At 36.1% G+C, this 19385-nt stretch overlaps 1 protein-coding gene across 2 annotated transcripts in view; it reads left to right on the forward strand.

The window, feature by feature from the left end:
• DOCK10 (dedicator of cytokinesis 10) overlaps positions 1–19385 on the forward strand; it is a gene marked incomplete at its 5' end in the record, with an annotated part of 167906 nt that overhangs the window by 85365 nt on the left and 63156 nt on the right. For both annotated transcript variants that reach the window (XM_081328132.1, XM_081328131.1), the window contains 7 exons: positions 5830–6013; positions 10991–11076; positions 11383–11466; positions 11733–11888; positions 13315–13524; positions 14453–14575; positions 16677–16759. In XM_081328132.1, coding sequence (XP_081184258.1) covers positions 5830–6013; positions 10991–11076; positions 11383–11466; positions 11733–11888; positions 13315–13524; positions 14453–14575; positions 16677–16759 — 926 coding nt within the window. The remainder of the gene's footprint in view (positions 1–5829; positions 6014–10990; positions 11077–11382; positions 11467–11732; positions 11889–13314; positions 13525–14452; positions 14576–16676; positions 16760–19385) is intronic.

Raw genomic sequence — 19385 nt, forward strand, 5'->3', positions numbered from 1 at the left:
CACATGGGCAATCTCAAGATCTCTCCTTTCTTCAGAGAGACTTCAGAGGTCCAGATCCAGAATCTGGATGATGTTTTCAGCCACAATGTCACCTCTCTCTTCCAAAGATCTCAGTTCACCATGATATTTACCAGAAGTCAAGGCAAGCAAGATTGCCATGTCATATATCTGATCTCTTGGGAGCATGTTTACTTGCCTAAAAATCAGTATTGGAACTGTCAGATAATTGTGATGAAGAAACAGCACCTCTGGCAAGCTTGGAATCAGTCTCAGAATAATGTATACTCTCACTCCAGCTCCAAAAGGAAAGTTGCTTAATGGTTGTCAAATATGGCCAGTTCCAAGAAGGTCATCTAAGCTTGTAGCCTCTTTCAGACAATACCAATTCCAAAGCAAGGCATTGACCATTTTGGATGCCCTCTCTCTCACCCAGTCAGGAAAGGTATAGCTTAGGCCACAGGTGACAGAGAAAATGCTCAAGACCATTGTATGTACCTCTTTAAAAATTACATGGCCAAAGGGATCCTGGATAAATTAACAAGCCATAGATTCCTCCCATGAAGAGTCAAGACTTTAATGAATTTGAGTGACTTTGTCACTTCTGTAGCTAACTGTCATCAGGCAACCAACAGAATTGCATGCCAGAGGTTTGGAAAATGCCTGACAAAATCCATCTGGAACCTTAAGAAATCTGGGAAAGACTAATTAAATCTGCCCATTTGCCCTGCATACAGCATGTCCCAAATGTCAGTCATTCCTATCTTGACCATACAGATAGCAGCATTTTCTCTGCCACCTGTGGCCTAAGCTATGCCTTTCCTGAGTGGGTGAGAGAGGGCATAAAGGCAGCATCCAAGATGGTCAATGCTTTGCAAAAGGATATGTGTAATGCTCTAAAAAAAAAGACCGAATCTGTAAGTCATACCAGAGATAACCAGCCAGCGACATGCCCATATTTCCCTTGGAGGCCATGAAGTCCTGAACTTTCCCTAATACAGAGTCATGGAAGTTGATATCATTCAACACTAATAGAAAATGGCATTGTTTTTATCCAGAGTAATCCAAATTTTTGGAAGGGATAGCAAAAATCCATTTTTACAGTATATATCACAGGGTGGTGGGGTATATCATTTAATTTGGTACTTTATTATCATTAAGAAAGGTTTGTTTTGTCTTGTTAAGAATTGGATAACATCCATTTTAAAAGCCTTTAGTCTAATAGCTTGACAAAAATCCATCCTTCAGTTTCTCAATTTTTCTTCTCCAGTGAAAGATGCTTTAGTTTTGCTGTCTTCTTTTCAACCTGCTTTATTATTCTTTCAAATTACCTCTATTACCATTTTTGTGCTTCCTTTATAATTAAAAGTAGTTGAAATTGACTTTTATGTTTCTTATTAAATCACTAAATCAACATGTTGACCATATTTAATTAATGAGATCAAATTTTAATTACATTTAAATCAAGCTTAATGTTTTTGTCCAGATCTATTTAATTTTTCTCCTAACCCATATCTTGGGGCATTACCCTCCCCCCAGTATTATTCAAAGATCACACCCTTGAAATGTGACCTGCTTCTACTGTTAAATACATGAAATAAATTTTTCTATATTTCTAAATGAATCTGTACCCATAACTGATCTGCATATTATCAGAATAACCAGATTAAAACAAAAAATTAAACAGTACAAAAACTGAAGAAGAGCAATAATTCAAATTAGTGTGTGGCTTAAGGAATGGGTAATTCCATCTCTAATATAAACTGGTCCAAGTCTGGGATAGCTGCTGCAACCTATCTGATGCGGTATTTCTGACATTCTTTTTGTATGTTCTAATGTTGAACTTTAAATTAAATGTGGGAAATAGTTCAGCTCTCTTTTTAAAAATGCATTTGAAAAATTGTCTATTAACGTAGCTGCAGAAGGAAACATTTTGCTGAATATTTGGGAATGCAAAGCTTTTGCACTGCATCTTCCTGTATTTATAATGAACTTTATGAAAATGATTTTTTTAAATCAAATTGTTGAATCACATTCTGCTGTTGAATTTGAACCATTTCATAAACATGAAAAACACTTCAAAATGGTGTTGATATCATTCAACATCAATAGAAAATGGCATTGTTTTTATCCAGAGTAATCCAAATTTTTGGAAGTGATAGCAAACCCCCATTTTTATAGCATATATCAAAGGGTAGCATATATATTAATAGCATATCATCCTTGCTTTGGAATGCTATTTATCTATTTGTTTATAGACTGACCAAGTCTTGGCTTCTTTCAGTTAGTGTGACTTGTTTCCTTCTCTATAGGTTGATATTAGGTCATTAGATGGGACATTCATTATAATTCCTTTCTTCTTTGAAATTGGAGTGGCAAAGATGAAAAAAACCCTTCCCTAAAAAACATACACATAGTCTTTTTTGCAGAATGAATCTTCCAATAAGCTTGACAGATTTAATTTTATTTTTCCTGTCAAAATGTTGACATTTCTTTAAACATTCAGCAGACTTAGAGTAGGTTAAATATGAGGGATAGGCCTTATAGTTTTACAGATACCTTGCAGAATATATTTGCAGATTTTAATTGTCTTATATTTTATTATAATGGCCTTTGTTGATTTAAGTTCTTTTGATGTTTTGCAAGAATCAGATATAAACCATACAGCTAAAATAAAAACTACTTAATAAGTTAGAAACAATGTAGGCACTACTTAGTGTGTGGTTACTTCTATTTTATATATTTAAAAATGAATTATTCATTCAACCATGCAAATGCTACCTAATGCTTTGCCATCAGATGCTGCCTTGCAAACTGACATTTTTGACTGATGTCTCCTCTACTACTTCTAATTCTATTTTAGTGTCCTCTCCCTCTGTATCTTTCTATAGACAATGCTTATTGCAGATATGGAGGCAAACTTAAAATATCACCTTCCTTCTACAAGCTTTCCCAGAAACTGGAGTCTTTATCAAACTTACCCTGCAGAGACTCTAGGGTTGCAGCTGTGAAGTTAAAACTTTTCTATAGCAGCATCCTCTGAAACTCTTTTTCATGTTGTTCCATCAGTTTTAGACAGCTAACACTGATTTTTTTGTCTTTGATATTCTAGGATTAATTTTTAAACTCATTTTGAATAACATTTTGTTTTTATCTTAATTTTTAAAACATTTTCTTATTTTTTAAAGCTTAGTTTTATTATATTGATATTTTATCCATAATCAATTCATAAATATTGAAATAAAAGTAAATAGAACAGTGAAATATTCAGAGCAAACTGTCCAGTCCATCCTGCCCGTCCATGATTTTGCCTTAGTAGCTTTTCTTCTTTGTTTGTGTCATTTATTTTAACACACTGAAACATAACGGAATTTGAAACAGAATGGAAATACGAAAGTGAGAGAAACCAAATTGCACAAATTCAATGTTTTTCCACTGAATAGAACGCTTTACTCCCAAAATTTAAAAAAAATGTGGAATTCTTGCAATTTCTGACAAATTAGGAAGTTTTCAAAGTACAGACATTTTGGGTTGTATTCAATTGTTGAGCTGCACCTTCATTCTTCAAATGTACAAAAAGAATATACTAGATAAATATATATACTGCTAGATCAGTTTAGGAAAAGAAATACATAGGATCCAGCTGCTCTCTTCAGCTGGCAGCAGCTGAAAATATTTATCAAGTATCTAAGCAGCTGTCTTACTTAAATAGTTTTACATGGGACTTTCCAACTGAAGGCATTTTTTAGCAAATATTTGACAGCTCTGTGTAATAGAAAACAGGTGCAAACCATACTATTGAATCTGCCAATAATGTTTCACACATGTGTCGTCTCTTAACAAAGCCGTTGCCTGCCCATGAAGCAGTAGTTGGGAATCAGGGAGCCCTCAAATCAAGGACTTTTTATAGACAGTGCCAGTCCTTCAAGAACACTGTAATTGTCTGAGTACCTTGACAGAGAAACAACAACTCTTTCTGGGATTCAGCTTCAGCTTGTTTCACCCAATCCAGACTCCAACAGCCTTCAAGCACTGGAATGAAACATCAAAGGAATCTCCTGCAGGTGTTTGTCATCAAGATTCCATTCAACAGACACATGTGTGTGTGCACGTGCATGTGTGAAAATATAGACATCTGAACCAAAATATAGAAATAAGAAAGGTTGTTGTTAAAGGACCCATATGCACACTTGCACAATAAACGTACTGGCTTAATTTTAAAATTTGTCTTTTAAAAGTGTTTATATGTTGCTTTTCCAATGTGCAAAGAAAAGCTCAAGTACTACAATAATTTTGATGTAGAACTCTGAAAGATTAAATGGATATGAAGAGGTGCACACCATCTGGCATCTCTGCCCTCTGTTAACATTTAATAATCACTTGTTTGCCATCAGGCATAGTGACATATTTCTGAGTATTGCCACAAATCCTCCCTGAAATCTTCTGAAATTATAGCTCTGTCTCCCAGCTAAACATACCTGACAGGGCTGCTATTGATAGAATACAGAATAACAGAGTTTGGAGAATAGGTTAACCCCCCTCTTCTCTGTGACAACCTCACAAAGATTGAAAGACTGCTATGATGTCACCCATAATCCTTTTCTTATTAGACTAGACATTCCCAATTTCTCCAACCATTCAATGTACAGTTTAGCCTCCAGCCCCCTAATTATCTTTGTTGCTCTTTGCATTCTTTCTAGAGTCTCAACATCTTTTTTCTCTTTCTTGTTGTGACCCAAAACTGTATTCCAAGTGTGGTTCTATACCAGTGCAGTATAAAGTGGTACTAACACTTCATGGGATCTTGATACTATTCCTCTGGTGATGCAGCCTAGGACTGTATTGGCTTTTCTGGTGGCTGCAGCACACTGCTGGCTTATAAGAATGCTAGCTTGAATTCTAGAGTCAACAATGGTGTCTAAGTGTAATTATGTCTTTTCTTCCTTCTCCTCATTCAAGCATGGGCAATCCAGTAATTGTAGATCAAACAATGTCCCTGAACATCTTATTCATTGACTTTTTCTATGAAACATACTGCAAAAAATTCTGTTTCCAGTGGGAACATGAAATAAGAAAGTGTGCTATGCCCTTAAATAAATTTTGAATATAAAAAATACAATAATTAAATATCTATGAAAAAATATATGACTTACTTTTATGATGACACAATGTCATTAATTTTCTCACCCTGTGTTGCTTCGGCATTGAAAATAGTAAATTATACAAAGCTGCCAAAAAAATCCTTACCCTTGCATGAAAGGATAACAGATTATCAGTTCTTATCTTACTAAATAATTATCTTTTACTGGATGGGGACATAGATTTCCTGCCTTTTGCTTAATTGCTTTGGGGATATTTCTAGTTACATTGCATTTAATGAAGCAAAAATTAGAATGTCTGGCTTTTATGCATGTCTGTGTGTATGTGAATCTCAGGTAGTACTTGAATTTGTGGGAATTTTTTTTTAATATTCAAGAAAGTAACATAGACAAAGATTTTTTTCTTCTGAATAGATTATTTGAAGGAAAATAATCTGAGTGCAGATTTAAAAGGAGTCCTTTCTTTGGAGCTTTTGCTTGGAAAAAATTGCATATGATAACAAGGGCTGTAAAGAAGTTGGTTATAAGGGATCCAATGAAATCAGCGGACTGATTAATTAAGACATTGTAATATCAACAGTCTTCTATGTTTCTATCTAAAATATGTTAGTAGCTAATCATTTAATACAGAATTTGCCACATTTCATTGCTGTAACTTTCTTTCTTTCTTTCTTTCTTTCTTTCTTTCTTTCTTTCTTTCTTTCTTTCTTTCTTTCTTCTCTTGAACCAATAGAATAATAGGCTTCGGAAACATGCCTTTGAGCTGAAAATGAATGACTTGACATACTTTGTGCTGGCAGCTGAAAATGAGCAAGATATGGATGAATGGATTTTTACTCTCAACAAAATCCTTCAGATAAATCCAGAAGGGTCCGTTCAAGAGAGGAAAAGTGCTGACATCAGTGATCTGAGATTTGGTAAGTAGAATTTTTTTTTTATCATTCAGAATACAGAATTAAAAATTTAAACTTCATGAAGCATTATGTATTTAAATGTAACACCTCTACTCCGCAAGCTGCATTGGCTTCCGGTTGCCCTTCGGGTGAGATTCAAGGTGCTGGTGATGACCTATAAAGCCCTAAATGGCTTGGTTCCGGGTTATCTGAGGGAACACCTGCTGCCGGCATCAAGCTCCCTTCGTCCTGTGCGCTCCCACAGGGAGGGCCTTCTCAGGATACCGCCGGTTATGGAATGCCGGCGGGTTATTCCCAGGGGAAGAGCGTTCTCTGTGGGCACGCTGGCCCTATGGAACCAACTCCCCATGGAACCTAGGACTGCCCCCAACCTTCGCTCATTCCGCAGGGACCTGAAAACTTGGCTCTTTGAGCTGTCTAGCCCAGGCTGAGGGGTTTTAATTTTATTGGGTTTTAGTTTTAAATTTCGGGGACTTCATTTAATTAATTATTTTAATCTGATTTTAATTTTTGTATGTTTGTTTTTAATCCTCCCTGTACACCGCCCTGAGTCCTTTGGGAATAGGGCGGTATATAAATTTAATTAAATAAAATAAAATAAATCTCCTGGCATTTTGAATCCCATTCCAAATCAATGCATAGTGTTAAATATTTTTTTTATTTTTAAGCTGCAAAGATTCCTATAGTGGCAGCTATTCTTGAATGCATTTTATTTTAACCATCTTTTATTATACATATTATGTCAGGAAAACATAAAGCATTCATACTCTAAAGATTTAAGGTACTATATGCAATAAGCTTGTCCTGTGATTCAAAATGTGTCTGTAAGGCACAGTGGAAGAAAATCATCTCTTTCATATTGTTATGGAATTTGTTGTGCAGAGGTCTCCTTGTGCTACCAAAGAGTTGCACAGACAAGGAAGGGCACTGAGAGCAGTAAAAATCACACACAGAAATACACTGAGTTCTAAAAGCAAAAGGTATTTTACTTTGAGGTGGTGTAAAAACAAAAATGCACAGTCAAAAATAAACAGTCCAAGTCATAAACAATAGCAACAGTCCAAGCTACAAAGTCTTCTTACCGGTCCAGAGGTCAATACACAGTTCAAGTTTACAACAGTAGTAAACCAACAGCAGAGCAAAAACAGTAATAGTAGAGATCAGTGAATTCAGAGAGAGAAAGAAGCTACGTTCCTAGCTTCCTCTTATGGCCATGAGAACACTTACACACCCATTGGCCAATTAACTTCTTAAAGCCATAGCATTATGGTTAATATATTTTCAACCCAACATTGTAGGCTAACACCATATGCCTAACATTCTCCCCTTTGGGTAGAATAATATATAACTCTTACAATCTTATGCACATTCTTTCACAATTAGCATTGTGTTTCACAGCACTTTGTACCTTCGTAAAATGGTCTGCAATATTTACATCAGATGGACAATACTCTAACTGTATTAATTTATCTTTGACACATTGTCTGACATTTAAATAACGAAGATCAGTATGTTTAGATCTTGTTCTTACTGCAGCACTATTAGCCATCTTTATCGCAGCTTGATTGTCCTCATACACAATAAATGGATCATTTACATTTAAACCCATATCTAACAATAATTGTTTGTACACTAGCAGTTCTGTACATAACACTGATAGACATGAAAATTCAGCCTCCATTGTAGACAAGCTTATGTGTTTCTGTCTAAGACTTCAACTCCCTGTTCATTGCAGCTTTCCATGATGCTTGTTCCTTTTCAGGATACATCCTGATCTCATCATAGTTAGAAGGTACTACACTAACTTGACATACTATACTTGCTTCATAGCGATCAGGTGGATGTCTGATGCGCGTTGAACGCCAAGGAATTACAGGGCTTTGAATTTCTGTCTCCTTTCCTTCCTCTGATTCCTCTTTTATCTCCCCTATCTCCTCTTCATCTTTTATATTTACAGGAGATGTATTATCATTACTAGTTACGTTATCAGAGGAGTCCTCAAACACTAGAGGATCAGTATTAACAGTTACTTGCTCTAACCTATCCCAACCAACGTGCTCAAGGAATTTTGCACATGCACTGTTATATACATTAGTTGTGCCTCGTTCCCAGAAACGATAGGATCTATGGTTAGCTTCGTAACCTACGAAGTATAATTGCCTAGCCCTATGTTGGCCTTTACTCCTGAGTTGTGCAGGAATGTGGACCCAAGCTGGGGTGCCAAACGTGTGCAGGTAATCAAGGTTTGGTCTTCTACCATGCCATATAGTATATGGTATTTTACCAGTAGAAGTATTAACAACTATATTCAGAACATGGTTTGCACATTTTGCTGCCTCCCCCCACAGTCTATCTGTTAAGCCAGAATCTCTTAACATAGTTCTAATCATGGCTTGTAACGTTTGCCCACGTCTCTCAACAAAAGCATTATGTTGAGGCCTATAAGGGGCTGAACGTTTATGCTCAATGCCAGCTGATTGTAGCATATCAACAAAACACTTATTTGTAAATTCAGTACCATTATCAGTAATTATGCACTGAACCTTTCTCTTTGTTTTTCTCTCCACGAACTTCAGCCAGTTTGCAAATTGTTGGAAAGTATCTGCCTTTGACTTAAGCAGATAACAAAAACCATATCTAGAGTAGTGGTCCAATATACTTAAAATATAACATGACCCTCCTAAACTTGGTTTCATGGGTCCAATTAACTCAGCAAACACAACTTCCAAAGGTACAGTTGTTTTGAAGCTGTTTATCCTGTTTGCCGGACTTGCCTTACTCTTTTCCTGATTACAGGCATTGCAATTCAAATACTTACTACATGGCTTCAGTTTAATTCCTTCTACTAACTCAACTGTTTTACGTAGTGAGTTAAAGTTTACATGCCCTAACCGCCTATGCAATAAATGTATACATTCATCATGTGGCTTCTTGTTCTCACATATCGAGTTAGCTTTAACTGTACTAACCTGGTTACTTGTGAGAACGAATAAACCATTTTTCAAATTAGCAGTTACACAGGTTCCATTCCTCTCAATAGTGCATTGCTCCCCTCTGAATGTTACCACAAACCCAACCTTAACCAATTCCCTTACAGATAACAGGTTGAATCTTAGTTTAGGTATATATAACATAGGTAACTGTTCATCAATGCATGGACAATAGGAATTACCTTCACCAGAGGCCTTCATCCTCCAACCGTTTGCTAGTGAAACATATTGGTTGCTGTTTTTCATAGTAATAAACCTCTTTTTCTCTTTAGTAATGCATTGTGAAGCCCCACTATCAACAACCCACAATTCATTATTTCTGGATGTTGGTTCACCAGAAACAGCCAAACCAATGCCCTTTTTAGCCTTCCCACTGCTATTTACATTCTGTTTTCTTCCCTTTCTACAGAATTTGGCTATATGCCCTCTAGCCCCACAAGAAAAACATTTCTTGACGTTGTAAGCAGTGGTGAATTGCTGCTTCTCTCGTGGCTGTGTCTCTCTCAGCTGGTCTCTGTCACGCCTCCTTCTGGACTCTTCCAGCAGTCTCCCAGTAATGTTAGTCAATGTCAGTTCCTCTCTGGTCAGGACTTCCAAAGAAGAAACATATCCATCATAACTCTCATCCAAAGATGACAGAATAATGTAGACCTGATGCAACTCTGAAAAAATCAGCTCCTTTTCATGAAGCTCTTGAAAAGTTGCCTTCATGTAATTTAAATGGGTCAGCATATCTCCATTCTTCTGCAGACGAGCCCTAAACAGCTTACGTGTAAGGTGTATATGTGCACCCACACTGTCACGAACATAAAGCCTTCGCAAAACGCCCCAACACCTAGCAGCAGACTCCTCACCACGAATATGGACAAGCTGCTGGTCATTCAGTGTTAGTCCAATAATGCAAAGAGCTTTCTCATTGCTACGTTTAAAGTTGTCTAACTTCTTTGCATCCTCTTCGTCATCTGGATCCCAAGCAGTAGTATCTGGTGGGTTATTTACAACAGCCCATAGTCCTTCCTTGCGCAAAAGCAAGCAGCATTTCGTGGACCAGGAAACATAGTTTGTCCCATCCAACCGGGTTATCCAGGAGATGCCTGACAACAGTTCTTGTGCCATTTTACACCAAATACAAACTCAGCTAGGAATACTGTGTGTACTTACTCTCAGTACAGGCCTGGGCCCATAACCAGTGTTATGGAATTTATTATGCAGAGGTCTCCTTGTGCTACCAAAGAGTTGCACAGACAAGGAAGGGCACTGAGAGCAGTAAAAATCACACACAGAAATACACTGAGTTCTAAAAGCAAAAGGTATTTTACTTTGAGGTGGTGTAAAAACAAAAATGCACAGTCAAAAATAAACAGTCCAAGTCATAAACAATAGCAACAGTCCAAGCTACAAAGTCTTCTTACCGGTCCAGAGGTCAATACACAGTTCAAGTTTACAACAGTAGTAAACCAACAGCAGAGCAAAAACAGTAATAGTAGAGATCAGTGAATTCAGAGAGAGAAAGAAGCTACGTTCCTAGCTTCCTCTTATGGCCATGAGAACACTTACACACCCATTGGCCAATTAACTTCTTAAAGCCATAGCATTATGGTTAATATATTTTCAACCCAACATTGTAGGCTAACACCATATGCCTAACACATATGAGTCATACTTTACAAAAAGTTACTTCTCTTGCTCGATCCTTTTGACTGCCACAAAGGAAATTTATTTGTCAAAAAGTTCATATGAATCAGAGTCCTATGTTCATTGATTTTTATAAAATAAGTTTACTAAAATGCTTTGTATTATGACTGGGATTTTTTAAATGTACATCTCTACCTGCTTGAGGATTGTCCTTTTTTCTGCAAAGTCATGCTATAATTGCAGAACAGAAAATACACAATTCAAATAAGCATACACATCAGTCCCCACACATCACAGTGTTTATCATAAAAATCTTTGAAAGCAAATAATCTTTCCTCTTGTGTGTGTATTTAAGATTCTGAAGACATTTGCATGAATTATGACCGCCCTGAAGAGGAAAATGATGCTTCAGAGAATAATTTGCATCCAGATATTACTAAAGTAAGAGATTATTGTTGTTACAGGGTAAAAAAATGTTTGCATATTATAAATATTGTTATGCCACATGAAAACTTGAAAATAAATTTCAAGCTATAGCATTTAAAAGTATATTACTACTGTATGTCACACAAAAAAGCAGCTATCTTTTTGTTGTGATGATATATCATAGTGCTTTACATTTGTGTGTGTGTACAACAATATGTAATTATCTGTCTATCTATATATCTAACTTACCTATCATCTGTCTATCTGTCATCCATTTACCTATCACAGTGATTGTATATCAAAGAATTCTTATCTTTGCAGTACCTCACAGAAACAGAAAAAAGTGTTCAAGAATCTCGGAATGTAGACCGGCTAAACCTTTTCTCTTTAGACCCTGACATTGCTGTAAGTAAAGTGTTTCTTTTAACTGCCAGATAAGGTTGAATAAAAGCAAGCAGCATAGTGACTTAATTATCAGCTGTGTAATTTTAACTGGTTTTATTGCATATATTTCTACTTTACGTCATTCTGTACAGCTAGCTTCCAAGGATAGAAATTTACTCTTGATTGATCATACATCTGTATCCCCAAACAGTCTACTTTCTTCTACCTTTGTAAGATTCTTTGTATATTGATTTCAAAGAGCTAATTATCTCAATGTCCAATTCTAGAGCTCGAACACTCAAAAAAAGGAATTCACAGAAATGGATCGATTGCTCAAACCTTTTGAGGAGAAAGAGACAAAGCAAATCATAATAACATGCAAATCCCTTAGTCTGAATCTTCAAGCTTGTGTTTCTGATAATGAAAATGATCCAGTTACCAACGTAAGTTTGAAGCAGGTTGCAGAAATCTGTGCCTCTGCAGTTAAGCACAGCGTGCTCTAAATATCAGTTGTTGGGAGCTACACAGTGAATTTTCTAGAACCATTTTGACAATCACAGTGGTCTGATCTAGTGGGGATTTTATGTTCTTATGTGTTTTGCTGGTAATTTTAAATAAAGTGAGCATACAAGGAGTCTAAAAGCAAAGAATCCATGTTGTCTTTATGCTAAGGACCTTGACATGAACAATAAAAGGTCAAGCTATTACATTATATGATACACTGTAATATCTAATAACATTCATCTCAGTGAATATAGAATAATAACCTCTTTTTCCAGAGAATGATTTCTGGATTTTATATTAAAATGACAAAAACCCTGATATCTGTTGGAGAAAAGGATTGTTTGTTATAAAATATTGCAAATAAAAAATGGGGAAAATCAGAGTACTGCTAAATATATCACTTGTCAATATTATATTTAAAAGAAAAATGCAATGGATGGAACTGCTTACATTCTGAACAATTTAGCTTCCATTGCTTTCAGCCAATTTATTGATTTCATTCATTGGCAGATACCAGCAACTATGTTTTAAAGACTAGTTAATACTGTTTTGCTAGGAAATAAATAAATAAAGACAGAAAATAATTTTACAGTGAAAATGGGAAAAGTACATAAATGAGTGGCATTTAGACCAGGATGGTGTGTTGAGAAAGTTCAGAAAGAGATCATAGCTTTTTCTTAGCTGCAAAGCATATGATGAAACAGGCAATATTAATGTATTACAAAATCGAAGATAAATATACCAGTAGTACAGGCTTCTGTGATCATGATTAAATTTAGTAAATTAAGATACAAACAAATATTTCCTCTGTGCATTTAGTCTCCAATGCATTTATATGAGTTAAATAAGGAAAAATATTTAAATCTCAGTTTCCAAATTAGGAACCTGGCCTACCAAATTAATAGCAAATCAGTAAATTAAATGAACTCAAAATGGTGGTTAACTTGTAGTTTTCATCGAAGTTCACATCTGTTTCCACAGTTTGAACAAAGTACCATGTTCTTAGATTGATAACCATATTTTCCCAATTTGAATCCTTCTTTGTTTCTTTATGAAGGAACAAAACGGCTATGTTATCCGAATGTCTTACCCTGACATTTGAACATCTTAAAGTAGCATACAATTATATGCAGTACTCTAATGATTTATTGAAAAACTTCTTGAATTCACAGCTTAGGAAACTCATTAAACTCAACAGACATATTTGAGACATATTTGATTTTTTTATTACTTTTTATATATATTATTTAATGTTGTTGTTATCTTATTAACTGTGATTTTTAATGTGTTATTAGCCACTCAGGGTCATATTTGTGACATGGATGGCCACACAAACAAATAAATAAATAAATATTTTGTTTACAGATTGAGCCCTTTTTTGTGAGTGTGGCTCTTTTTGACTTAAGGGACAACCGAAAGCTCTCTGCTGATTTCCATGTGGACCTGAATCATACTATTGTTAGACATATGATGTCATCCTCATCAGAAAATGTAACTGTTGAAACAACTGGCAACAAAGATGAAGAACCTCAGGTTAAAGGATTTCCAGAAGAGTGGCTGAAGTATCCCAAACAGGTAAAAATCTGTTTTGTGAACATCAACTGAAAGTTAATAGTAAATCAAATTGTATGTCAAGGTTATTTGACTTTGAATGATTGCAAAGCAGTAGGTGGGTAGCTACAAGTACTGTTCCCTTTCCATGAGTAATTTCTGATTGTTTTTGAACTGTAAATCCCATTATTCCTACCTGGAATGATAGTAATCCTAGAGGACACCAGATTGGAGAATATTTTTTTTTCCAAAATGTCTTAATGCTCACTATCCCCACACAAAGTCAACATTTCCAAATAAAGACATGAGAGAAAATATGGAATTATTGTTATCTGCAATCAGAATAAAAACTCCTTACAGTCTGCAATTAAAGTGATTAGAAAGATTACATTTGTCATCAGGTTTTTCAAGTGGGCCTCTTCTTACCTCTTAGTGTATAATCATCCATTATCTGATTCTTGCTGCTTATGTAAACCTTTTCAGAGTAAAAGTTTGCTGCTTCATGAAGAAGGACATTAGAAATTTCAACTGCCCATTTAATATTCTATGCATCATTCAGCCATAGGTTTCAAACTCCTTAATATTGTCAACTTCTTAATAAAATATATCCAGTCAACAGAATGACTGATAAAATCCTCATTGCTTATCAAAATTCTTTCAGGATGCTGCAGGTAGTTAGCACATTTTGAAACAAATGATTAGAAGCCACTTCTCTCGTAGCCTCCTATAACTCCCTTTTATCTCATGTTTCCTTCTCTAAAAATAGAATAAAATCTTCATCAGTGGAAGCAAATTGCTCTAGAGTTGGAAATTTTGTTAGAAAAAGGCAGAAGTTTGGCGATTAAGGCAAATTAGAGTTGAGGACATTTTTATGTCGTAGAAAAATTATTTAAGTAAAATAACTTGTTTGTTGTATCTAGATTGCTACTTACTGTTTTTTTTCTACCCTCAGGGAATTTTCTCCATCAGTAACCCCCATTCTGAAATTGTTTTTGTGGCAAAAATTGAAAAGGTCCTCATGGGAAATATTGCTACCAGTGCAGAACCTTATATAAGAAACCCAGACTCTAACAAGGTAATGTAATTGGGAACATAAATGGCTTTCAAATCCTAAGGGTCAAATTAACTATTGACAAGAGAAGCCATCTCTGGAGCCAGCATTGGCAATCTATAGGAGCAGGAAGCATTTCTGTTTGTTTATGCAATCTGCTTGCACTTCTCATTTTCACTGAAAGAGTCAATTCTTTCATTGTGGAAGTTAAATAATGTAAGCTGCGCTGATGTCAGCCTTACCAGGTAGATCTGACAGAAAACATGACCAGATGAATTAAGTCTACTTTATTGTAAGGCTACATTGCAAAAGTGAAAGTACAATCCCCCCCCCCATTTCCTTTACACCTAGAGAAATTAGGAAGGGTCTTTCCTGGACCTTTTGCTCTGCCCACTGTTCAGCTGCAGACTATGCTGTCTCTTATCTAACTACTTCCTAGGCAGCAACTTTGGGCCCAGCCTCCAAAGGTCATTCCCACATACCATTGCAGGCAAATATCTGACCTGCAGATAGAGAACTTGTGATAGATGATTTTATTTATTTATTTATTTATTTATTTATTTATTTATTTATTTATTGATGGGATTTATATCCCGCCCTATCTCCCGAAGGACTCAGGGCGGCTAACAACAAAACATATAATAAGTACAGAAATCAAGATAAAAATAAAATTAAAAACATCTGTGCAATAAATTAAAATTAAAAACTAAAAAATAAATTAAAAATTCTAAGTATAATTAATTAAAATGCCTGTCAGTCCAGGTCAGCCTGGTGGAAAAAGGAGAATTTTGAGGCCGCGGTGAAAGGATTGGAGATTTTGGGCCATCCGAAGCTCAGGGGGGAGCTGATTCCATAGGGCTGGCGCTCCCACAGAGAAGGCCCTCCCCCTGGGGGTCGCCAGCCGACATTGCCTAGCTGACGGTACCCTGAGGAGGCCTTCTCTGTGTGAGCGTACTGGACGATGGGAATTTGTTCCCGGCAGCAGATGGTCCTGCAAGTAATTTTACCTATTCAGCTGCAATATTTGAGAGTAGAAATCTCTCCTTTTTTTCTATGAATAAGCAAAACTTCTTAATGAAGTCAGTATAATAGAACCAATTGCCCTGGAGATTAGTTGGTTTATCCATTAGGGTTATCTTCAGGAATCTTATGTCCTTTTCAACGTTATACTATTTATATATGTATAACTGTATTTAAATCACAGCTAATTGGGATTTAACCAATCTGTTACTTCTTCCTCTGCTTTATGTTGCATCATTTTATATTTTAAATTTGCTTCCTAATTTTTAGCATTTGTTGCATATGTGATACTTCTGGTTTCATCTCAGCAATTCAAGCACTGAGCTTTTGTGCTTTCTGTTTATTTATTTATTTATTTATTTATTTATTTATTTATTTATTTATTTAATTGATTTTATATACCATCCTATTCCCGAAGGACTCAGGGCGGTTTACAGGGCGAGTTAAAACAATACAAATAAGTACACTTTAAAATAGAATTAAATAAGACTAGCCCACAATTAAACAAATTTAAATTAAATTAAATTAAAACCCCCACAGTCCAGGCCAGCAAGATCAAACAACCAAGTTTTAAGGTCCCGGCGAAACGAGCGAAGGTCTGGGGCAGTCCTAAGTTCTACCAGCAGTTCATTCCATAGGGCAGGCGCGCTCACAGAGAATGCCCTCCCCCTTGGAACCATCCGTCGGCATTCCCTAACCGGCGGAACCCTAAGGAGGCCCTCCCTGTGGGAGCGCACAGGACGCTGGGAGGCTGATGCTGGCAGCAGGTGCTCTCTGAGATAATGACTTTCGTAAAACATGAAAAGACTGGTACATGTGAGACATCCCAACTTCATCGTGAAAGATGTCTGCTATTGTTCAAAGATTTTTCAGTGCTAAGTATCAGGAATGTTATCAGGCTGGAATTATCTGGCAACCTGATGTGCTGCTCTAGTTCTGGTTTTGCTGCATCATTTTAAGTTGCTAGGTGACCTAGGAGATCCTTTCTAATAATGAAACTATAGTGCTTCATCATCAAAACAAAGTCACCAATGGTCAAAAGTTAAATTATTCTGAATAGAGTCTGAAATGATCTTTCTTTAACTCTGTCTTTGATTTTATCTAGTGGGCCCTGAAAGTATTAAAATCCAACAAACAGTTTTGCAACAAGTTGGGAAAATACCGGATGCCCTTTGCTTGGTCTGTACGGTATGTAATTACCAAATACCTATCAATTATTAGCAATTTGACACCTAGTTAGAAATTATAAAATACGTTGGTTTATACAAGGCACAATATTCCCTATTTTGATATTCCTATTTGAATTGATATAGTTTCTAACAGAAAGTGAAACAGTAGTATTTGCTGTTCACTAAGGGAAATCATATTTGATTTCTTTCTATATTTTTGGTATTTATCATAAGGAAAAAGATATATTTTGATACCAGTAAAGTAATAGTTTTCGTACATTGGCAACTTAACACTATGGAGTGTCCATTCATCTGCATTATACAAGCTTGTGAGAAATTGTAACAGCTATGACAGCACCTAACCAACGTTATCTGGCTCAGGAATTAAGCAAAGCCAGCTTATTATTTGGGTAGGATATTACTAGGAAACACTAGGGATGCAGGTCTGTTACTGGTCTAGATGTATGTTTGCTATTGAACACGCCTATTCCTATCAAACAGAAGTAAAAGCTAAAGCTCTCTTGGTCCCAAAGCAAACTTCTTAGATGGTTGGAAGAATTATAATGCTCTGCTGTATGTTTTTATTGACAACTAGCAATAGCACTTATATACTACTTCACAGTGCTTTACAGCCCTCTCTAAGTGGTTTACAGAGTCAGCATATTGCCCCCAACAATCTGGGTCCTCATTTTACCGACCTCGGAAGGATGGAAGGCTGAGTCAACTTTGAGCTGGTGAGACTCGAACTGCCAAACTGCCGGCAGCCGGTAGTCAGCAGAAGTTGCTTGCAGTACTGTATTCTGACCACTGCGCCATCAGTATGTGCTAGTATGGATTTTTAAAGCACAGATATGGCACACCTATTCTTTATTTTCTCTTCCCTGCAAGTAGGTAGTAGGAACGACATGGTGAGGACAGGAATAAACTGGCCAAAAGTAAAGCTACCTCAGCTCAGCCTCCAGCACATGATGATGCTGTTCAGATGACCACTGACTTTGGAACATCAAAAGATAGTAATAGCACTGGCAGCAACTCTTCTCTTACCTCCTTCCTTCTGTGTCTGCTTTGGGCTAGGTCAGGACTAAAAGAAATCTGCAACATAAAGATATATTTTATAACTATATATGTTTCTGTGGCTTTATTTCATGTGATCAGGACTGTTGAAGGCATGAAATGAGGAGCAAGGTGAAGTTGGTGGGGCTTCATGCCTGCAGGTGGCTGCTTCATCTCTATATTAATACTACTTTCAATAGTGCAATTACTTAACATCCAATAACACTTTTGTGACAAGTTAATATGTTTTACAACCCCTGGTGCCCATGAAGCACCTGAAGACAAATCACAGGAAAACGTCTACCTTTTGGACTGAATGAATATTAATACCTTGTTCATATTTCTGCGATACATTTTTGTTTATGTTGTTTGCTTGTTTGTTTATTAAATTGATATGGTGCCCATTTCACTTTGCAAAGTGACTCGGGGCAGCTTACAATTAAAATAAAATATATCAATTAAGCCTGGATTAAAGATATCGAAGTGGAGTTTTGCTTTACAAAATCTTACCATCTAAAAACATTTTTTTTCCATTAGACACACACAACATACTGCAGAAAAATTGGCCTACCTGATGAAAAGCAGAAAGCTTGGACTGCGAATTTGGCTTCCAATGTTTAATTCTTGACATCAAACACTATTCTTGTTTTAAATGTTTTCTTTTAAACAAGCAAACCAAATGAAATAACCTATATTGGACAGTTTTAGAACAATTTTTATATATCCTCTCAAGACCCCTGACTTTCCAGACTTGGAGCTGAAAGTCTTTTATATTAGAATGGGCATTTATATATCCTGAATTTGGGGATGATGCCATGTGTATTTTCCTGAGAGGCAATAATTACAACATGCCTTAGCATTACACTGTGACAAGTCAGACTTCCATTCTCATATTCCTACCACAGCTGCCAGAGTTTGCAAATACGATTTGGACATGGAAAGTTGATTTTCCCACAAAATATTTTCCACATATCCTTTCCTTTCCATTCTATTATTCTGATTCAAAAAGATTTAGAATCCTGTCTGCAAAAGATCTTAACAATTTGCAGAATTAGAGTATTCTTTATGGCAGATACGTATCCTCCAGTTCAGCTGTGGTTTTGGTTTGCAGTAATAGAGAACCTTGCTCTATATTTTAAAAGGAAAAGCTTAAAAATAAAAGATGAAGAATGAAATCAAAATTCAGGAATTAATGGGGCTGGAAATTCACCTTTATGGAAACTATTTTTTTTAATCTACATTTTTTAAATATAAGCACTTATTTTGGATGTTATCCAAAAGTTAGGCCATAACTATCCCTTATTTTTTTAGCACAATTTGAGTTACAGGTAGTTTTTTTTTATTTACAATCATTCATTTAATGACTGTCTGAAGTTACAAGAGCACTGAAAAAAGTGACTTATGGATGATTTTAACACAACCATTGTAGCATCCCCATGGTCACATGATCAAGATAAGGGCACTTGACAACTAGCATGTATGTATGACAGTTGTACTGTTCTGGAGTCATATGGTCGCCATTTGCACCCTTCTCATTAGCTGGCTTCTGACAAGCAAAGTCAATGGGGGAAACCAGAGTCACTTAAAACCAT

The sequence above is a fragment of the Vipera berus genome (assembly GCF_964194415.1).
Source record: "Vipera berus genome assembly, chromosome: 5".
Taxonomy (NCBI): Eukaryota; Metazoa; Chordata; class Lepidosauria; order Squamata; family Viperidae; genus Vipera; species Vipera berus.